General features: G+C 40.1%; 1 protein-coding gene across 3 annotated transcripts; it reads left to right on the top strand.

Moving 5' to 3' along the window:
• The first annotated feature begins 4,088 nt into the window (after positions 1–4,088).
• MINAR2 (membrane integral NOTCH2 associated receptor 2) lies at positions 4,089–20,418 on the top strand. 3 transcript variants are annotated; one of them, XM_024995053.2, is made up of 4 exons: positions 4,089–5,861; positions 6,241–6,417; positions 15,877–16,104; positions 19,925–20,418. In XM_024995053.2, exons 1-4 carry the CDS (start codon positions 5,748–5,750, stop codon positions 20,102–20,104), a joined length of 699 nt encoding a protein of 232 aa, XP_024850821.1. In that variant the 5' UTR covers positions 4,089–5,747; the 3' UTR covers positions 20,105–20,418. The 3 variants fall into 3 exon arrangements, with proteins under 3 accessions (XP_024850821.1, XP_059744674.1, XP_059744675.1); XM_059888691.1 differs by having other exon boundaries at positions 15,877–16,113; XM_059888692.1 differs by having other exon boundaries at positions 5,771–6,067; positions 15,877–16,113.
• Positions 20,419–23,433: the final 3,015 nt, after the last annotated feature.

Below are 23,433 nucleotides of genomic sequence, written 5' to 3'. Positions count from 1 at the left end.
AGTCACCAACCAGTCTGAGCAGCCAGGCACAACTAGCTAAGTGTAACTACAAAGGAGTGATTTGTAAAGACGTCTATGAGATGCTGTTGCCTCTGTTTAGCTCCTTCCTTTGTAGGACCACAGCCAGATATTGGGTAGCGGATCTATTTCCTGATGGTCATCAGGACCTACAGTTAGAAATAAGAAATGGACGTGGAACTCAGGAGAGCAAAGGCAGTCTAGAACCTGCCACTGCCTCTGTCACTGTATCTGATTGCAAAAAGAATTTCAGATGAATGGATGCTGCCATTTGGCCTTCCAAATCTCAAGCCAATTTCTCTTTCAGCCACTTCTAACCCTGACTCACAGAAAGAAGGGGATTCTGGAAAATGAAGTTGGCCTTTTCAATGATTTTTTAAAAATATTTTTTACAGTGGATCCTTGTTGGTTATCTATTTTAAATATAGTAGCATGTCAATTCCCAATGAAGTTTGCTTTTTAACTGTGGATGATAGAACTTCAGGTCTTCCCAGGTGGAGCTAGCAGTAAAGAACCTACTTGCCAGTTCAAGAGACATAAGAGACACGGGTCTGATCCCTGACTCGGGAAGATCCCCTGGAGGAGGGCGTGGGAACCCACTCCAGTACTCTTGCCTGGAAAATCCCATGGACAAAGGAGCCTGGCAGGCTACAATCCAAAGGGTTGCAAAGAGTCAGACGTGACTGAAGTGACTTAGCACACACGCACCATGACTTCAAATGTCTTTTATTTTCCCCCATTTTGCTTTATATCAGAGACGACAAAAATGAAAATCCAATCCTTATGCTCTCTTAAAATAGCAGAGAGCCTTTTTTAAGCACTTAATATATGCTAAGGGTTCTCTTAACCACTATACCTATAAATCTCACAGCACCCTTGTAAGGAACCATTAATACTTTCACATTGTAGCTGAGGGCACTGAGACCCAGAGAGACTCAGCAACTTGCCCAAGAGCACAGGTTAGTTGCATGTCACAGAGACACTCTGACTTCCACTTCTGTGCACTCAGGTAACCTGATTGCCTCCCTTATTCATCAGTTTTGAAAATGTTACATGGTAGATTCAGAAGGATTTATAATCTAATCACAGGCTTTCTTTCTAATCAAAACTATCCAACTAATTTTCAAAGTAAGATAATTTTATGAACCCAATTGTTCATCTGAATATTGTCCAGACTTTGTCAGTGGAAACATTTTCGGATATTTCAGTTGGTTTGGCATAAGAAAGGAAGGGACTGAGGAAGGATGAGGAGAAGAAAAAAGAATATGCCTAATTAGTATTAGATAGTTTGGCCTAGTGAACCACATTTAGTTCTATTTTTATCATTCTCATGTTTCAAAGGACTTCTAGGCCCAAATCCAAGAAGAAATGATGCTTTTATGAACATTTGTTTTAAAGAAAGAGAACAAATGATTAGGTGCATGGTAAGAGTCGAGAAGGCCCAGATATCCAGGTCTCTACCAGATTATTCCTACAGTATAGCTACTTATATTTATTTATACTCTGTTCCTCGAGAATGAGGGTGTTAGTGACAATGAAGAAATAGAAGCCCTAAGACAGTATTTATCCAATCACTCTCAGGTCAGTTTTTTGTAGTGTTGAAAGGAGAACAATGAAATGGGTGTTAAGTGATCAAACAAATTTGGGAAAATCTAGCATTAATGACATTGGGGAAAGAAAAGGCAACCCACTCCAGTGTTCTTGCCTGGATAATCCCAGGGACGGGGGAGCCTGGTGGGCTGCCGTCTATGGGGTCGCACAGAGTTGGACACGACTGAAGCAACTTAGCAGCAGCAGCAGCAGCATTAATGATGTGGAACTTCTCATTCTTCCGTGTGAGTCTGTGCATTATAAACTACCAGAAGAGACTATGGAGTATGTCATAAATATATTTAGCAGTGGGATCCTTTTTTCACTGTGCATGATTGATGAAAAGCAGAGCACTAAGCCATTTTTTAATCAAATGTAATTGCATTATCAGTTTCCAGTCAGAGGAGAGCCCTTTTAGGGCTCTGAAAGAGATCAGATCAGATCAGTCGCTCAGTCCTGTCCGACTCTTTGTGACCCCATGAATCGCAGCACGCCAGGCCTCCCTGTCCATCACCAACTCCCGGAGTTCACTCAGACTCACGTCCATCGAGTCAGTGATGCCATCCAGCCATCTCATCCTCTGTCATCCCCTTCTCCTCCTGCCCCCAATCCCTCCCAGCCTGAGTCTTTTCCAATGAGTCAACTCTTCGCATGAGGTGGCCAAAGTACTGGAGTTTCAGCTTGAGCATCATTCCTTCCAAAGAAATCCCAGGGCTGATCTCCTTCAGGATGGACTGGTTGGATCTCCTTGCAGTCCAAGAGAATCTCAAGAGTCTTCTCCAACACCACAGTTCAAAGGCATCAATCTTCAGCGCTCAGCCTTCTTCACAGTCCAACTCTCACATCTGTAAATGACCACAGGAAAAACCATAGTCTTGACTAGACGAACCTTTGTTGGCAAAGTAATGTCTCTGCTTTTCAATATGCTATCTAGGTTGGTCATAACTTTCCTTCCAAGTAGTAAGCATCTTTTAATTTCATGGCTGCAGTCACCATCGTAGTGATTTTGGAGCCCCGAAAAATAAAGTCTGACACTGTTTCCACTGTTTCCCCATCTATTTCCCATGAAGTGCTGGGACCGGATGCCATGATCTTTGTTTTCTGAATGTTGAGCTTTAAGGCAACTTTTTCACTCTCCACTTTCACTTTCATCAAGAGGCTTTTGAGTTCCTCTTCACTTTCTGCCGTAAGGGTGGTGTCATCTGCATATCTGAGGTTATTGATATTTCTCCCGGCAATCTTGATTCCAGCTTGTGTTTCTTCCAGTCCAGCGTTTCTCATGATGTACTCTGCATATAAGTTAAATAAACAGGGTGACAATATACAGCCTTGATGAACTCCTTTTCCTATTTGGAGCCAGTCTGTTGTTCCATGTCCAGTTCTAACTGTTGCTTCCTGACCTGCATACAAATTTCTCAAGAGGCAGATCAGGTTGTCTGGTATTCCCATCTCTTTCAGAATTTTCCACAGTTTATTTTTATCCACATAGTCAAAGGCTTTGGCATAGTCAATAAAGCAGAAATAGATGTTTTTCTGGAACTCTCTTGCTTTTTCTATGATCCAGCAGATGTTGGCAATTTGATCTCTGGTTCCTCTGCCTTTTCTAAAATCAGCTTGAACATCAGGAAGTTCATGGTTCACATATTGCTGAAGCCTAGCTTGGAGAATTTTGAGCATTACTTTACTAGCGTGTGAGATGAGTGCAACTGTGCGGTAGTTTGAGCATCCTTTAGCATTGCCTTTCTTTGGGATTGGAATGAAAACTGACGTTTTCCAGTCCTGTGGCCACTGCTGAGTTTTCCAAATTTGCTGGCATGTTGAGTGCAGCACTTTCACAGCATCATCTTTCAGGATTTGGAATAGCTCAACTGGAATTCCATCACCTCCACTAGCTTTGTTCGTAGTGATGCTTTCTAAGGCCCACTTGACTTCACATTCCAGGATGTCTGGCTCTAGGTCAGTGATCACACCATCGTGATTATCTGGGTTGTGAAGATCTTTTTTGGACAGTTCTTCTGTGTATTCTTGCCATCTCTTCTTAATATCTTCTGCTTCTGTTAGGTCCATACCATTTCTGTCCTTTATCGAGCTCATCTTTGCATGAAATATTCCTTTGGTATCTCTGATTTTCTTGAAGAGATCTCTAGTCTTTCCCATTCTGTTATTTTCTTCTATTTCTTTGCATTGATCGCTGAAGAAGGCTTTCTTATCTCTTCTTGCTATTCTTTGGAACTCTGCATTCAGGTGTTTATGTCTTTCCTTTTCTCCTTTGCTTTTCACTTCTCTTCTTTTCACAGTTATTTGTAAGGCATCCCCAGACAGCCAGTTTGCTTTTTTGCATTTCTTTTCTGTGGGAATGGTCTTGATCCCTGTCTCCTGTAACAGCCACCATTATTTATTGAGCAAACGGCTTTGTGAGGTTCTTCAGACATGATTCATGTGAGGATGGGAGCATCCAATAAGGCTGCTCTTTCATGATGTATCCAGTAGAGCGGCTCATAAACTAAAAGAGAGAAATATGTTATCAAACAAAAGATAGTAAGAGGGCAAACAGATCACTCTGAAATTTCAAAGGAAGAAAAAATCATTTCTCTTATTAGAGAAAATATGTGAAGTTTCTGTGAAAGGCTGAGTGTCAGCCATGGCCCGTGATGTATAATTGGGAAGTGGTCAACATCAAGGGTTGGGAAGAAATAATTTTAGGCAGAAGGACTGGCCTCAACAGAGGCACGATTTAGGGGTGGAGTGAGAGTGGGGCTTGGCCCATAGCAGAAGCGGGAGGAGAAAACGTGATTTTCTGATTGTCAGTCATGTAGGCTACCCGTAGGGATAGTAGTGAAAAATAAGAACTGATGGTTTAGGAGTGATGGTAGACAAAGGATGGTGGGAGAAGATGGGCAGTCTGAAACTGAACTTATAAAAGGAAGGAGATAGTATACAAACTTCTGAGCATCTAGAGCACAGTGGAGGAATCTAAAAGGAAGGACGCCTAAGGAAAACCGATGGCTCATTTCACCTACCTCATACTTTGGCTAAGGAAAGGATCTAATCAAATATATTTGGATCTGGGTTTTGTGTCTCCACTTGCCAATGTAGAGAGCCAAAGAGAAGTAAGGTTCTTCTTGAAGATGTGTGTTATTCCCCAAAGAATCTTTTAGGAAAAGCAAACAGCCTGAGAAATATTTGTTCATTAGATGTGTTCTGGCAGCAGCCAGAGAAGTCCAGAGAGTACCAAGGACATGTACAGACACATAACACACTTGATTCTTCAAACACTGATGATTTAACTCTTTTGTTATCAACTGTCATATGAAGTCCTTTTTACTTTCTCTGGTAAGTGTACTGATTTAAAAAACAAATATTTTAAGTATTGTAAGACAGTGATAGAGTTTGGGTCCAAAAATTATTGCGGAAAACACTGGTTGTTTAATCCAGTTTACAACTATCAGTAGGACACATGATTTTTTTCAATACCCTCATGTTTATTGCCATGAAGAAGGGAAGGACTCTCTAGTGTCTGCTTGATTCGAGAACATCCTGGCTGCTGAGTCTAATAAGCCATAGGGCACTCTTCTGAAATCTGGTGCTGATATATTCCGCATGTAACCGCATTACCTTTGTAAGAAAATCCTTCCTGCTGAATCAGATGGGTTTGCATCTGAGGCACAAACATAACAGGCTGTGTCTTTTAAACACTGCTGATGTGTCTATCCTTTGCCTTCTCTTTTTCTAGATGAAAATCCATATTTTCCTGGTGAGAAGTATGGTTTGCCAGAGACAGAGTGGCTTGTAATGAGAGAGCTTATCTACCTTAAAGTCATCATAACTTCCTGGCTTGAGATAATCTCCATAACCTCACTCCCACCTTGTCTCATTGAACGGCAGATGGGTTCACTGAGGACTGCACGTCATCCAAACCCAGCTGCCATATTCTCCTCCCTTTCCAAGTCTGCTTTGTGAACAGCTAAGAGCAGAGTCAAAGAGATCTCAGAAAGCGAATGGACCAAGGCAGTAGTTTGGGGCACTAAATTACTGTAGCAAACGATCAAGCAAATTCTTGCTATTTCCCCCTCAAGCTGAGGCTGACAACCTAAGCACGGTTAGGTTTCACATGACCCTGAGACTCTGGGAGTCAAAACATGAGAAGAAACAAGATCCTGCATATCACATGTGAGGCTGTGGAGACAAGGCCAATCCAGCTGGGTCAGCTCAGCAGTGTTCAAAGAGAAGTATCAATTAATGCCTCTCTACAGGTGACTGTAGCATATGCTCCAAATTATGGACTGGGACCCTGAAATTCTGGTAGCCTTGATCCAAAGAGTATTTCCGCTTAAGCTATTATTTCTGTATGAAGACGCATCTTCATTCATCCTTTACAATTGAATAAGTATGGGCGCAGATGTTCCATTCAAGCATCCGAGGGGATAGAGAGAGAGAGAGTGTGTGTGTAGTGTGAAGGGTAAGTCAGGGTGCTCCACTGTCCCGTGGAGCACACTTGATCTGTCATTTTGAGAGTGGTTTCTGAGCACAGCCCACAGCCGTGTTTCACACGCCCGGCGGGCACCCTCAGGCTCATTAATAATGGACCACTCTGAGAGCGGCAACCTTGCTCACCTCTGTTTTCCACTATAGATGCAGGGAGGCATGGATCTCTCTGTTTTGCCAAATAACAACCATCCTGACAAGTTCCTGCAGCTCGATGTGAAGTCTTTAATGAGGAACTCAGCCCTTCTCCAGGCCAGCCTGGTGAGGTTTCCGGGAGGGAATTACCCTGCCGCACAACACTGGCAAAACCTCGTCTACTCACAGGTAAGGTCTGGGAGCACGTATGTATGCGGATGGGGGCTTGCTGCCTTCTCAGTATCTGCCACTTCATCATTTGTGCGAAAAAGCTACAGGCAACAGAGTACAGGGTAGCTGCTCACTCTTGCCATAGAAAGGGGCTTTCTCTCTTCGTCAAGGGAAGGAGACTTTCTGTGGTCACTTGATCAACTCTATGAACTATCCCAGCCATTCATTTTCCTTCATGCCCCAGCTTCTCCTACTGTCTTCTTTTTAAATTTTTGCCTAGCCTTCCCTTCAGATGTTTTCAGATCAATTACTACATTTGCAGATAAGGCTCTGGGTGGAACCCCACCTCTGTCTTCTGGTGTAGTCTAGGCATAAAGCATCCGAAGATTACACTGTGGCCTCATACATGGCCTCTAAGACAACTGAATCTTGCTTCCACCTCATTTAGACTGGCTCCCTTTCATCTTGTGGCGAAGAAACTCAAACAGTGAAACAATGGAAACCTAATGATGGAAAGAAAGAAAATAGAGGGAACTCTCTACCTGAGAAAGGTGCTGGCTGTTTTTGTAGAGGCTCTTTGTTTCAGCGGGTATCCATGTAGACAAGACTTAACAAGCAATCTTCAAACCCAGACTTCATTTCTTGCTCTCTTCTGCATCTTCTTTTTTGCTAACCACAAGAGAAGGATACAACTGATGAGTTCCATGTGCTGAAAGAAACATAAAGGCCCTGAGTGTTGCACAGCTCATGAAATAGGAATAATCTTTGTTTTAAGACATGAGGGCTAACGGGGTTAAGGGTTAGTCCATTTAGAAACAGGAAGAAGCATTTCATTTCAGAACAGATGTGAATGACCTACAAACCCCTGCAAATCATTAAATCCTTTGGAGTGGTTCAAATTCCCTGAACAGAAATTTGTTTTCTTTTAAGAAACAGTTGCTACTCATGAGTCCTGGTGTAAAGTGACTCCTTTGTGGTGTGTTTGTGGGCTTCTCGGGACCTTTATCATGAGATCATTCAGAATCAAGTACACTTGGATAGTTATGTAAGTGTTTCCTCCACCTATGAGGTTTTTAATTCATTTCCATTGTAAGGCAGCCTGTTATGACAACCGACTTTTAAAAAATTTTACATCCTTCCCTTTGGTAATTTTCAAAACCTATCCATACACACCTTTTTGATGGCTGCTTTTTGTGTGTTTTGCTTAGTTTAAGTTAAATGCGATGAAATTCCTCCTTTGTCTTTCTTACTGTTTATATCATGAACTAAAATAATTCAAAAGTCAGCTTAGAATACCTTGGCCCTCCTGTGCTATGAAGTTTAGTCTAAGAAAACACATCCAATAAATTCCTTTGAGGTTGGAACACACCGATCTAACATCTTTTGTTTAGTACTGGAGTTGACCTGTTTCCTTCATGTGGAATTTCACAATTTAAAGCTCCGTGAATGTTGTTCCTAAACCTGAATGAAATGCGAGTTTTAAAGGGCATTTTTTTCCCAACAGGCCCTGAGGTATAGAAATAGTTTTACAGGGCAAACCAAGGATGTAAAAATCTGTTTCCTATGTCTTTGAATGTGTCGTTGGTAATCGCAAACTATAAATAAACTTGATTTAGTTATAACTTTACCCTAAAAAGAAATGTCTAATGACTGAATAAAGGCCAATACACTACTAAATAATGCTTGGAGGGAAGAAGTAAATCAATTACAAATTTAGTTAGTTGGGTACATGTGGCTCACATAAGTAAAAACAATTATATTTGCTACTTTAGATTGCAGTATGTCAATAAATAATGCTTCTCTCCTTGGTTGGGTCTTAAAAATCCAAGAGTGGTAATATTCATTGGTAAAAAAACAAATCTAAAAGAAAAGCATGTATGAAAGTTGTAAGTCTCTATGGTGATACCTGGAATAAGGGCACTGAATACACCAGGTGGACTAAGGTACCAGGGGTGTGAGAGGTGGCAGGCAGCTGTCAGTAGTTCTTAATTTAAAACCCTCACCTTGTGGGCTTCATGTCTCACTCTGTGGGGAGACATTAAGCCAATTGAAGAACATTGAATAGGAGATTTGAAGCTTGGTTTCTTGTCTCAAATCCACAATAAACCAGTCTGAGAGGCATCAATTATCGCCCTTATTCAGTCCATGCTTTAGTATTTCCACTTGCAAAATTAGTGTAGTATTCACTTTACGTAGTTCCTTAAAAGTGAGAGCAAATAAGGTAAAAGCAACTGACAGAGTTTCCTTTAAGAGAATAAGAAATGGGCATCATGTCATCATTTGCTATCAATAGTATCCCCAAATGTGTTTAAATTAGCCTATCATTAGAATTTGGAATAGCAGATAAGACCACTTGCATTCTTTGATATATACCGTGGATGGAGGGGTGTGTGTGTGTGTGTGCATGTTAGAGGGTGTAGTCAGTACTTCTATCAAGCTCTCTGGCCAAATCAAGCAGTTAGATTATATACTTCCATGAAATCCACACAAATTTCAGAGTTGTGTTAGCTTACCTTTTTGGCTCATAGTCCATCCGTCCCCACCCCAGGTACATAGTATTTAGAATTAAGCCTACCTCCAAAAATGTCAAAGGACTTAACCTACAAACATTGCCTTCAACAATGGTAGTAACCGAACAGTTGAAACAAGAGACCTTCTAGGGACTTCCCTGGCAGTCCAGTGGTTAAGACTTTGCTTCCACTGCAGGAGCCAGGTTGGGGAACTAAGATTTCACACGCTACGCAGTGCAGCAAGAAGGAAAAAAAAAAGTAGTGTATTTATATCCATGATTTATGTTTTATGCTCTTTTGAAATTCACATTCCACCTTCAGAGGCAATTTTCTAAGCCATTTTATATGAGCAGAAGCAATACCATGCATATAGGAAAGTAAGCAAGGATGTCCCCAGGCACGCCAGCATCTCAGGACACTGTATCTGCAGGTAAAGAGTACAAGCAGGTACTTCTTGATTTAACTAGATTTATACTTTTTCTTTAATTCTTTCACTAGAGAAATAAGGCTTCTTGATAAAGTTCTTCTCAATACAATGAACAAACTTTTGCCAAAATCTAATATTTCTGGTTGTTGAAATAATTGGGGGCATGTATTTGATGAAGGCACTTGGAATTATATTCCAAATATTTCTGCCAGTCCCTTTATGCTCTTGCTGCTGCTGCTAAGTCACTTCAGTTGTGTCCGACTCTGTGCGACCCCATAGACGGCAGCCCACCAGGCTCCCCCGTCCCTGGGATTCTCCAGGCAAGAACACTGGAGTGGGTTGCCACGTCCTTCTCCGATGCATGAAAGTGAAAAGTGAAAGTGAAGTCGCTCAGTCGTGTCTGACTCTTAGCGACCCCATGGACTGCAGCCTACCAGGCTCCTCCATCCATGGGATTTTCCAGGCAAGAGTACTGGAGTGTGGTGCCATTGCCTTCTCCACAATCCCTTTATAGAGGAAGGTAAAAAAAAAAAAAAAAATTCCTTTTCTTTTGGTATAAATGATAAAATATATTTTTTCAGATACTGTAGTGGGATTTTTCTTCTGATTAGCAGTTAGACTTCAGAATCTTTCTAGACTAATCTATTTGTTATATCTTTTCCTGGCTTTTATGATGTCTGTTTGAGAACCCAGGGGATTTCTGTACTATACCTATGAACTAGAGCAGAAGATCAAAGCTAAGGAGGTTGCTCTTCCCTTGGTTTCTAGACAAGGTCATTTCCTGGGTGTATTTCCTAATCACCTTTGCTCACTTTTTTTTTTTTCAGTCTTAAAGCTCTCTTTTCCCTTTAAATTCTAATATTTTTTCTTTCTCCCTCAGCTTTGTTTTTGTGTATCAAAACTATATTTCACAATCTGTGTGTGAACACACATGTCATGCCTTCTCCAGGACTGTCTCTATTCAAGTATTCCATACCCTATTTCAATAAGAGCAGCCTGTATAAGCTTATATTTGGGCAAAAAGTTGTCGGCATTTTGAGGTCCGTAAATTATTGTCTAGGAAGTAGGAGCATCATTGAGTTGCTCAGAATTTTACTTGCAGTTATCAGAACATGATTTTATCAAGTTATGCTAAATTTATGTAATTTACAAAATCTCCAGTGGGGTCAGAAATTCCCCCTTGGGTGACAGTGCTGCCAGAAGCATCACCCGCTTTGTCCCATCACTGCTCCTCAATGAGACCCAAATGCCTCTGGCACTGAAACCTTATTAAAGCACGGTGTGTGTCACAGGAGCACATGTGGGGCTCCAGAGCCCTGGTTACTTGGAGGGGAAGGCCGAAGAAGAGGTTCCAAGAGAGGTCTGGGTCAGACTGGGAAGGCTTGATGCGTGTGGTATGAGATTTCAAATTTTATCCTGAAAGTTTGGAGGGGTTGATGGAAAATTTTAAGAGAATCACATGATCAAATCTGTGCTTCATAAAGGTGACCATTTAGTAATTTGGAAAACAGAATTAATATGAACAGTGGGGAGCAACTTTCTAGGAAAAGTTGTCTGTGGGCTCACATGTGAAATACAAACAAAATATCCCGTTTGCATTATGATTATGATAGGAATTACATTGTTAAGTATAGACCACATTGGGGAAAATGGAAATCCTTATAATCTTGATTTTTCCCAATTTGTGAACATGATATGCTACAGTCCATGGGGTCACAAGAGTCAGACACGACTGAGCCACTGAACTGAACCTTTTCAAAAAGAAACAGCTTTCAATATCACTGATTCATTCCATCGTATATATGGGTTATTTTGCTTTTAATATTTATTGATCTCTCCTGCTTTATTATTTCATGGTGACTGTATTCTTAGATTTAATCTGACCAATATTCATCCCTCACCAGAGGCAGTGACTAAGTTTATCCAGTGCCCCATCCACACGGTCCTATAATCTTTGCTGTACTAGAAATGCAGTCACTGCAGAAATTCTTCCTTCCTGAATGGGAAAAATGAAAGAACGCAGACACTGCTCCAAAGTAATTCTGAGATTCTACTGGGAATAGTTCATGTGGCCCTCCTTCCTTGGTGGTGGGGAAGATGGATTAGGCCAGGACTCTCCTCTTTAGAAGATATCCTGGGGCATTGTTCTCTAGAGTTCCTGGTCCAGCGCACTAGGAAACATTCCCTTGTTCATCAAAGTTTTTTGCCATATCACAGAGGGACACCCTCAAGGCTGTAGAGGCTTCAAAATTCACTCCTATTAATCCATTAATAATAAATACATCCATATTTGGAGGCATCGGGTTACTGTTGTTTTGTTGGTTTTGTCTGTAATTTTTAACAATCTTAAAAACTTTTAGGTCTAGGCTTGTGGTTTCTCTAGTGAAACATTTCTTATAAAACTTAGTGTGAGCTATATATTAACGTAATCATTTCTATTTTGTTGTGGTCACTTCTATATGTCAGTAAATACACCTTAAGTTCTTTGAAGGCGTTGATCTCAAATAGGCTTTAACGGTTTGCTTTTCTGCCTCCATTTCTCCTCTTTTGACTCAATGACAAATGCCTGGAGACAGTCAGGAGTAATAGTTATGAAACCACACCCTGACGTGACCTCTATCCTGAGTCGCTTCATTCTACTAGGAAATTTAAATGGGCTTTTTTTTTTTTCTTTTGGCTCAAATTGTGTTTGGAGTCTATAAACAGTCAGATTTTTAACAGTAGAAGGCATCAAATTTCCATAGTTTCTCTCTTTTTTTCTTGCAAACAATTCAGCTCTTTCTATCATTTCATCTCTTTCTTATAATACAGCAATACTCTGATCCTTGTGCGTGTATTACTTATCCCTCATAGAGCTACAGGGGGTTAGATTCCAAACGACCACAGATAACACACCAAACAGTTCTCGCTGTATGCTATGAATAGCCATCCATCCAGCTTCTGATACTCCTCTCATCCCTCTCTTAACTGCTAAGCCAATGCCAACAGTTGTAGAATTTCAAGCGATCACTTTCTGTACTAAGGGGAATGTAGGCTAGGCCACACTATGATGACAAAATATCAATAACTAAAAAGAAGAAAAACATTCTTGTGCATGGAAAGTCTGAGAAAGGACAGATAGGTTGGCGAGGTGGGCAGGGGTTGGGCAGCTCTTTTCCAAGCAGTATCCCAGAGCTTGAAGTTCTTTCATCTTGTATAGCTCTGCCACCTCAAAATCCTTGCTTACAGTGATATAATAAAAAATGAGAAGTGAGGACAGGTGAGCCAAAAAATCTTGTTGGAGAATTCAGGGGCTCAGCCTGGAAATGATCTCTGTTACTTTCGACCCCACATCAACTACTAGAAAGAGTGGGCCCAGTTTAACGTCAAACAGGCTGAGGAAGGCGGTCATGCCTTGTGCTCAGAAAGGGAAAACACATTGGTGAGGATTTAACCTGTCACACCACCAGCTCTTCTTTGTTTATATTTGCCTGCTATATATTTTTATGTGCTTTCACTCTCACTTTTTCTGAGTTCCTGTATTTTAAATATTTTAAAAATCTCATATGAGGTCTCTGTTATTTAGAGGGTTTCATCTATTTATTTAACATGATTGTTTCCACTTTTTTTCTGTTTCCTAAGATTTTCTCCTCTGTATTCTTTGTTTCAGGTTTTTTATCTTTTAGATTAACTTCCTGTCATCATCTTCTGCTCTACTGATTTAGAATCTACATCTTCTTTCTCTATTTTTAAGTAGTATCTCCATCCTCTAAGAGAACTTATTTCTTAAAATTTCAAAATTAAGGACTTCTCAAGTGGCCCAAGGGTCTACACTTCCACTGTGGGAGCTATGGGTTCAACCTCTGGTTAAGCGACGAAGATCCCACGTGCTTTGTGGCCAGAAAGAAGAAAAGAACTTTCCCAATCAAATATAACTGTTAAAGATTTCACTATTTAGTTTTAGGTTTCTATTAAAACTCACAAATTAGTGATTATTATTTCTATTTTACCATAAAATCAGTGCTTGCTTAGATTTCTGTCTATATTCATCAGCTTTTTTTTTCTTTTGTTCTTTTTCTTTGTTTTTCCTAGCATTTATTCTTATACATCTTAACCTTCCCTAATATCAGGTTTCTTCTTCCTGAAGTATATTTTTTAGAAATTCCTTCTTTATTGGCCTATTAATTGTATACTCTCAGTATTTGTCTGTTGAAAGTCTATTTTATTCTTTTTATTAAGTGATAGTTTACTTATACATAAATGGCATAAATATTGACTAAAGTGTATAAAGGATATGTGGACAAAGTAATGGTTAATACAGAAAAGCCTAGGTAAGCTTTGAAGCTTATTTACTTAAACAGTATTTTTTTAACTTTACAGCCCATATTGTTAAAATAATGAAATTACTATTGTGCTTCCTTTTGATAAATGTAGTCCTTGTAAAATGTAGAGTGAAAAATTAAAATCAAAGACATGCTTTGGTTTTCTTTCTGAAGAGATTTTTTTTTTAGTTTATCAAAATATAGAAGAACCTCAACCACAATTAGTATATTCTGTTTCTTCCATAAAATTCTTAATAAAACTATTCTATTAATTTTCCCTTCACATGTCCTTCAGACATGAAATTGTCATACAGTGCAAAAGTAAATGGCACTAAATTCTAAACCTCAAACATTCAAGAATACTGTTTAGAATTAAGACCTTTAATGTTCTTTTAAAAGTAGCTCTGATTATTTTTTCTATCTTTTGTATATTAGTTTTTCAAGGTTTGTATACATTGTAATAGAGGGTATTGTGTTTTTTTCTTAACCCCTAAAACTATTTTTCTGATTTATAGAGGTTTCTTATTTAGGAAACTCAAGGAATAGTCACGCAGGCAAGAAAACAGACAAAGCCAATTTTTCAACATCAGAAGGATTATTGCTCTTCAAAGAAGATCACAGATATCTAGCCTTGAAGCAAAAAACTTGAGTCAGAATTATGCTAAACTTAAACTATCTAAATTTTATATCAAATTGTTTTTTCTCAGTTCCAGAAACATTTTTCATGAGTTTCATCCATCTTAAAGATGAATGCTAAGTCAAGATGATTTATTATTTCATTGCGAACTTTAGTATTATAGAATATAAATTGATTTTGAACAGACCAGCAATCTAATAAAGTCAGATAAGACCTCCAAGTTGATCTCTACCTATCTAAAAAAAGTCTGGATTAAGAAAATTAGGGAAACTTAAGGCCAAAGAGAATATGAATGAAGGTACCCTTTATCTAGATGATTTTGGGGGGGCTACCAGCCATTTCAGAAGGAAGCTACATATATTAGTTTACAACTTTGCTATGTGACCTATATACCCCAATAGATGTGAGGGAATCAGTGCACTGATGATTATAAATATAACTCAGAAAAATATTAATTACTACTGAAACTTCTCTGATTAGGAAGGCTGAAATATGTGAAACACATTTATTGAAAAATTGCTGTAAGATAATGAAATGTGTCACTAGTTCTTAAGAGTCAAACCTAAGTGTTCTGAAAATTAACTTATGTGGAATTCCTTTCCCTTGATGCCCTATGATAAATAAGACATTACTCTATAGGCTTTCTGTTTCTTCTCCAGTTTATTTGGTCAATGAATAAATTTTAATCTGAAATTTTTCTATCTTCATAATAGGTTTGTAGTCATAAGGGGAAAAAAAGGCAAAGTAAAAATATGAAGGTCATACCAGACACAGAAAAACCACATTGTTTTTGTATAATCCATTTATATAAATGAGTACAGACTGACCTGTGATGGGGATTCTGGAGATACTGATTATCCTTGGGGAGGGGAACCAAGAGTAATTAGAAGGCAGTGTGGGGTATGCTGGTATGGTTTGTTTTTGGGTAGTATCTTGGGTTTATTTGATATGTGAAAATTTATCGAACTCTACATTATTACATATGTACTTTTCTACATGTATATCATGGTTTAATTTTTAAGTTTTTAAAGATCTGAAAGTTAGAATTAGAGCTATCCAATACCCAGCCTGTCTATAGTGACATATAAGAGGGCAATGCTAAGTTAGTCTAGTTCTCCAAGCTATCTAAAATCGGAGTCCCAAGGGAGTTCCCATGAAAGCCAAAGCATAACTATAAAATGCCTTTTAATCTTGACTTTTCTGGATTAATACAGCAATGTTAATTTTTTTTTTTTTTTTAAGTCATAGAATGCACAAGTAGAAAGAGGTAACAGGTCATTAAATCTCAGTGCAAGTGATCTGGGGAAAAGTTACTTTCTTTAGAATTCTACTGTTTGAATTAAGGAATGCTGTTCTTTCTCTGTCATTGTAAAATAGCATTTTAATGAATGATTACTGAATCTGAACACGATCACATGCAAAGAAAGAGCTCAGTGATAGAATCCTAAGTCAAACTAGATCCTAGAATTCTTCCTTCATTCATTGTCCTAATCTGTTGGGTCCAGGCAGAATCATTAAACTTTCGGGTATAGTTATTTCACATTTTCCTTCCCTATCATCACCTCTTGGTAAGAGAGACTTTGTTACTGTGTTTCCTGACAGAGAGAAAAGAAGAATATTACTGCTCAACACGTGAGGGGATCCAGTGTGAAGGGCACCATCACCGTCGAGAGCCCCCCACCATCCTTATCATCTGTTCTGAAGAATAACCCACTATATGGTGATGTAAGTTTTGAGGAAGCTATGGAAGAAAGAAAAAAGAATCCTTCATGGACCGCTGAGGAATATGACAAGCGTTCCCTGCATACCAACCTCTCTGGGCATCTGAAGGTACTCAAGGCAAGGAATCAACTCCTTTAATTGATGAGGGAGATCAGTTACATAATCCTAAAAGAAATGGGTATTAAGGTGAGAGGCAGTCTTCACTGGGCATAAAATCTCCAGAGTTGAGGTTATTTTGACCTCTGGCTTTACCTTCTCTCTCCTAGTCAGTATTTGTGTTTATTTATGTGTTTTATAATTTCAGCAGTTACCAGCATCACTACAGTGTAGAGAGAAAGAAATGATGTGACAAGAAGAAGGGTTTACCTGGAAGGTATCAGTTTGTGAAAGTCAATTTGTAAGATTAAGTGTTTTCCCCTAGTTTTGAGATCATTTATGTTTGTGAATAGCTGAGTTCTTTATTCTACATTTTTTCAAATATATTGATTAATTGCTGTGTCTTAGGCATTGTGCAAAGCAGTTCTCATCAAAGATCATTTTATTTCAAGCCTACTCGGTGATTTAAGATTGCAGATTTACATTTTGGACATTTTCCTGTGTCTCAGTAACAAAACAAAACAAAAGCATTTCAACACAGGAAAAGTATGCAATGAACTCATTCACCCAACTTAAACCCAACTCAAGTTTTTCCTTTTCTTTCCCCTGGTGTCACCCTTCAAAAAGTCTAGGAATCCCTGAAAAGCAGGAAAGGTGACCCTGTTTTCCGAGTGGACTGGATTCCTACCCAACCTTGGCTGGCCTCTGCCTGTCCTAGGGCCAGAAAGGCCTGACATTTTCCAAGTGTGACAGTGTATGTCTGTCCTAAGCCTCATACCCTAGTCACCTACAGGCTTTTCCTTCTGAAGGAGACAGCATTACATTCCCTTAAAGTCTTATATTTTAAAAAATCTCAAATGTGCACTCCTTTAAATATTGTCCAGAATCTTTGAAGTTTCTTTATCTCCCAGTGGATTTAGTGTATCTCATCCTTAATGTAGCCTCTTCTCCAGAGATGTTTCCATAACAGATGCTTCCCCCTAGCAACAGTAATCTTGTGTTTTTTAATCAGGAATCCAAATATCAAGACCTCTAGGAAATAACCTTCTACGACTAGGAAAGATAGATTGATACAGTTCACAGACATTTCTTGACTAGGTGCTAGAGCCTCCGTTCTTCTCTTTGTTGTTTATATGAATGACAAGGGTACTGTAAAGAAGAATATTCTTGCCCTCCAAAAGTTCATCTGAGTGAAGTATTAACAACAAGCAGTAACTCTAGGACACGAGAGAGGAAGACAGTGACTATATGATTCGTAGAAAGTGCTGGGCAGATTCAAAAGAGGACAAAGTCACATTGAATTATAAGAAAGCTTTGTGGAAAAGTTCATTGAGGCTGGACTTGAAGGATATGTAGAACTCCAGATGACATGGGTCGTTTGCATGAGAGGAGAGGCTCTATTCTATCAGAAGTAACAAGAATAAAGGCAGAAATGTAAGAGAGTAAGAGAGTTTGTCAGAGCAATAGGTAGTCCATTTTTGCTAGAGCTACAGCTAAAGTAATAGAAAAATGGGGGAAATAAGGCTAACAAACAGATTCAAAATAAACTTCAAATGTAAGGCTAAAGAAACTGAATGTTATTGGCACTAAGGGGTAATTTTTTGTCGGCAATACCATGACATGTTTAGGAAGACTGAATGTGAATATGATGTATATATTGCTTTACTAAAACCAAGGCTGGCCCTCTTCCCACCCATCTGTTACCTGCCCACTCACCTCAGAGCAGAGGCCCCTCAGGTTGGAGACCGGTGGGCAGACCTCATAAAGTCATGACTTTGGTTTGTATTAGTATCTCTTCTTGCTGCTGCTGCTAAGTCACTTCAGTCGTGTCCGACTCTGTGCGACCCCAGAGACGGCAGCCCACCAGGCTCCCCCGTCCCTGGGATTCTCCAGGCAAGAACACTGGAGTGGGTTGCCATTTCCTTCTCTAATGCATGAAAGTGAAAAGTGAAAGTGAAGTCACTGAGTCGTGTCCGACTCCTAGCGACCCCATGGACTGCAGCCCACCAGGCTCCTCTGTCCATGGGATTTTCCAGGCAAGAGTACTGGAGTGGGGTGCCATTACCTTCTCCAAGTATCTCTTCTTACACCTCATCAATTCAACTTACTTCATCATCATCCCTACCCCATCTCCTAATTAGCACATGGAATGTCCAACTTAATTTCTGAAACCTTTTCAACTACTTTACAGGCCATGAAAGTTCCATGTGCTTTTGGTCACTCCCATTTTTCTGAATTACTAAGTTTATGAATAAAAAAGGAGAAAAAAATCCCGTATTTAGTTACCAACGCAAGCTATAAGCAGAATGTGGGAGTGGATAGTCTCCATTATGGAAGTTCTTACTGAAGAATGAGGCATTAACCTTGCAGGCAAAGTGCAGGCCTCTGATTAGGACACAGACAAAATGAAACTAAGAGTGAAGTCAGGCAAGGATTTTTAAATCGTCTATCCTTCTGCACAGATCATTCAAATTTTATTTTAACAGCTTTCCTAAGACTGGACTTTGAAACTAATAGCAATGGAAGAGTTATGTTGTCATCACCAGAATCCACCCAGCTAGTTATTACAAGGGTGATAAGCTAATTCATTACCTGGCCGTGGAAACTGGCTAACTTGAAGTCACTGAGACTAGAGAAGCCGAGAGGGGGTGGGCAGCCCAGCTACAAGCCATTGCAATAATCCAAATGAGAAACAATAAATCTTGAAATGGATTTCTGAAAATAGAGATTCAGCATTCACCATAGATTATTTGTTTGTCTACTAGATGCCAGGCATAGACACTGAATCTTTAGCACTGAAATAAGGGCTTCCCAGGTGGTACTAGTGGTAAAGAATCCACCTGCCAATGTAGGAGACAACAGAGACATAGTTGGGTTAGATCCCTGGTGTGGGAAGATCCCCTGGAGAAGGGAATGACTACCAACTCTAATATTCTTGCCTGGAAAATTCCATGGACAGAATAGCCTGTTGGGCTACAGTCAGTGGGGTTGTAAAGAGTCAGACATGACTGAGTACACACACACACACACACACACACAGCAGGAGACAACAGGGAATTGTGTGTGTGTGTGTGTGTGTTTTAGATGTATGGACAGTAGAGTTTGCAGATGATTTTGGGACACAGCAGATAAATTTGAGTTGAAGACAATTCTGTAGTATGGAAAGGGAGACAAGGCCTGTGAAAGAATCAGAAACATGGGGATAAATAAGGACGGGAAAGGATATATCGGGTCCTTTATCCAGAAGGCCAACAGTGCCAGAGCTTCTTCATGCTAACATGCTGTAGCCCTCTACACGGAAGACCAGAAATTTGAGAAGCACAGAGAAGACTTTGGACTCTCAGTCTTACTCCTCCTTCCATGGAACTCAGCTTCTGGATTTACTGAAAAATTCAGCAAACATCTTCATTCTTACTATGCCAACAAAATCAAAACCCCCAAGATCATCTGAGGCAAGGAATTTCAATTTTATTTCAACTCACTAACCTGATGGACACACACTGTTTATAAATTGTAAGAGACACTAAGTTGGCAAAAACATGGCAGAAACACTCTTGTGTTTGTGACCCTAGAGTGTGAGCAATTTATTCGGTAAACAGTGAATCGTCATGCAGACCTACAGGTTGAAGCTGAGGATTCCTGGTCAGCCAGGAGGCTGTAGCTGCATGTTGCAGCTGTTCAGAGAAGCCTAGCCTCTGGTATTAGAGCTCTGACACTTAAACCTCACTCAAGGTTTGGAATATGGATGTAGATTACCTATGCTCTCTTATTCTGCAATCTCAGTTAGTCTGCAACATTGACTGATCCTATCCTCCATGTAATTTTCTTTTAGGAAAATCCTAATGACCTACGGTTTTGGTTGGGAGAAATGTACACACCCGGTTTTGATACCTTACTGAAGAAGGAAGAAGAACAAGAGAAGCATTCAAAATATCGTCGTGTAGGCCTGATTCTGCTCCTCGTAGCCTGCGTCTTGGTTTCCATAGTGACTGTTAGCACTTTCTTCATCTAAAGAGACTACCCCCAGACACAGTCACTTCAAATTTCTTTAAAATCTTTCTAAATAAACAATTGCAGAAAAACATGTTCATGGAGTATACATGTATTGTTGATGGTTTAGTTAAATGTAATTGTCTTGGAGAATGCAAACTTCATTTGAGATAATGCTGGCTTTCTCTACTGTGTTCTGTGAAACCTTTGTCAGAATCCCCAACCTGAGCCTAGACCTTTGGGCATCAGGAATTCTGGGGATCATAACCTCTGAAAAGTATTAAGTGTGGATTAAGACAACCAAAATTAAACATTTTAATAGAGAATGAAACAGCACCAACAATCGTCAGCAGCTTTGTCTTAATGTTTACATTATATTCACCTTATTTTGAAAACACTATTACCACCCTCCTGTCATCACTGGAGAAGTTGAGCAGATCATTTTGTGGCCAACTACCAGGTATATAGGATAAAAACTTCTGGTTGTGTGGCCTGTTGGGTTGAATTCATGCTGTTTTATCTTCCTTTATTCTTGTTTAAGCCAGAAAAAAAGGCGGGGGGAGGTGCTGTGGAATATTCCAACATTTTTCTTTTCCCAGCAATCCTTTATAATGCCCCAGTCTCATGTTGTGATTTTAATAGACCTAAACTTGGACAGGCTACAGTAATATAATTAATCGCATTTAGATCCAGCTGTGCTTACTGATTGATCCACATTGGCTAGTGTGACCCCTGGTAGCAATCAGGATGTAGCTCTAGGATTTAGCATGCTGGCCCTAAAAAATCAGAGAGGATGCTGCTAAAAGAACAGATCTTGCATCCTGATTGTGCCTTTTGCTAAATCTTGCCCCTCTAGCAAGTCCTATCCAAGAAAGGATATCACCTGCCCAGTAGGGCTTGCCTTATGAGTAACTCCTGCTGCTGCTGCTAAGTTGCTTCAGTTATGTCCGACTCTGTGTGAGCCCAGAGACGGCAGCCCACCAGGCTCCCCTGTCCCTGGGATTCTCCAGGCAAGAACACTGGAGTGGGTTGTCATTTCCTTCTCCAATACATGCAAGTGAAAAATGAAAGTGAAGTCGCTCAGTTGTGTCCAACTCTTAGCGACCCCATGGACTGCAGCCCACCAGGCTCCTCCATCCATGGGATTTTCCAGGTGAGAGTACTGGAGTGGGGTGCCATTGCTTTCTCCAAGAGTAACTCCTGGCCCCTGGTAAGTCGTTGGCTAATTAACTATGGTTGTTTCAACTAATTTGAGTTAACAGCACCTGAGGTCACCTTAATTGTGTGCAGGCACCTGGGTAATGGCTCAGGGCACAGAAGGAGAAGCAGGTCACCACTGTTTCCTCCTTTCTAGGACACCCTTCCCTAAGTCCCCCATCCATGTTCCTTTCTCCTCTTAGAAGACTTCTCCCCACCCCCAGACTATCTTGGGCAGAAACAAAAAAGGGATTTTTCTTCTTCCCATTAGTCAGATTTCGCCTTTGGGGTTGCCGTATAATTTTCTTGTTATTTCTCTTAAAGATGCTTGAACATTGAACAAAGTACTTGAATATTAAAGTACTACGTGACTACAGTAAAATCATTGTGTGTAAAAATTGTCTTAAGCATGTTTCTCCTTTACTTCTTATTCCTTCTCTCCTTTGTGATAGGTTCCAGTCCCATTTAGAACTGAATCAAGAAGCAGTGAAGGTCTGGGGGCTTCCTGAGGGTAAGCCCCCCGACCACCACGACTGGCTTATAGACAACCACTTGCTATTACTCTGCTTTCAAAGCTTGAGTGTCCAGTGTTTGCCTCTAAGGGGTTCAAACATGTTCAGATATCTGCTTCACATGGAAAGCATTTGGACCATGGCAGGTTACATTGGGCTGTCCAGGGCCACAAACAGGAAAGGCTCTCTAAAGGCATGAAGCAGAGGTAAGCATAGATGTGTGAAGCTGCCCACCTGAACTCCTGGCCCCTTCACCTCATCCTCTCGTTCTTCTCTGGCCCTCCTATTCTCGCCTACCATTCTCTCCAGTCATTTCTCTTTCAGCTTTAATGAGTTTTTACTTTGCTATTACTCCCAAACCAGTCTTCATTTTCAGCCTTCTGTGTAAGAATCAAATTATATTATTGTCCCTCATCAGGTTAATGTTTTGTCTCTCATGAGAGGGAAAGAAAGTCTTAAGTAGAGACAATACATCCATGTGTGCACTAAAAATCATACTATGAGGGTAGTTCCAATTTCTCCTTCAGTATGGGTTGTGAAAATGGCTCAAGCAGAAAAAGCATAATAAGATCATGGAAAATGCAGAGATGATGTCCCTAAATAAGCTTAAATTCAAACCTGGGCTTTCTTAAAAAGCTCCAATCCAGATTCAATAAGCTAATGCTTTAAAAGCATCTAAATACAACCCTTAGCACATTAGTGGTCAGTAAACAACAGACTGGTTCCAAATAGGAAAAGGAGTATGTCAAGGGTGTATATTGTCACCCTGCTTATTTAACTTCTATGCAGAGTACATCATGAGAAACGCTGGGCTGGAAGAAGCACAAGCTGGAATCAAGATTGCCGGGAGAAATATCAATAACCTCAGATATGCAGATAACACCACCCTTATGGCAGAAAGTGAAGAGAAACTCAAAAGCCTCTTGATGAAAGTGAAAGTGGAGAGTGAAAAAGTTGGCTTAAAGCTCAACATTCAGAAAACGAAGATCATGACATCGGGTCCCATCACTTCATGGCAAATAGATGGGGAAAAAGTGGAAACAGTGTCAGACTTTATTTTTCTGGGCTCCAAAATCACTGCAGATGGTGATTGCAGCCATGAAATTAAAAGATACTTACTCCTTGGAAAGAAAGTTATGACCAACCTAGATAGCATATTCAAAAGCAGAGACATTACTTTGCCAACAAAGGTCCGTCTAGTCAAGGCTATGGTTTTTCCTGTAGTCATGTATGGATGTGAGAGTTGGACTATAAAGAAAGCTGAGCACTGAAGAATTGATGCTTTTAAACTGTGGTGTTGGAGAAGACTCTTGAGAGTCCCTTGGACTGCAAGGAGATCCAACCAGTTCATCCTAAAGGAGATCAGTCCTGAATATTCATTGGAAGGACTGATGCTGAAGCTGAAACTCCAATACTTTGGCCACCTGATGCAAAGAGCTGACTCATTTGAAAAGACCCTGATGCTGGCAAAGATTGAGTGCAGGAGGAGAAGGGGATGACAGAGGATGAGATGGCTGGATGGCATCACTGACTCGATGGACGTGGGTTTGAGTGAACTCCGGGAGTTCGTGATAGACAGGGAGGCCTGGCGTGCTGCGATTCATGGGGCCGCAAAGAGTCAGACATGACTGAGTGACTGAAC

This window comes from Bos taurus, chromosome 7, assembly GCF_002263795.3.
Source record: "Bos taurus isolate L1 Dominette 01449 registration number 42190680 breed Hereford chromosome 7, ARS-UCD2.0, whole genome shotgun sequence".
Lineage (NCBI taxonomy): Eukaryota > Metazoa > Chordata > Mammalia > Artiodactyla > Bovidae > Bos > Bos taurus.
The sequence above is the reverse complement of the archived record's forward strand: the minus strand, read 5'-3'. Positions and strand labels throughout refer to the sequence as shown.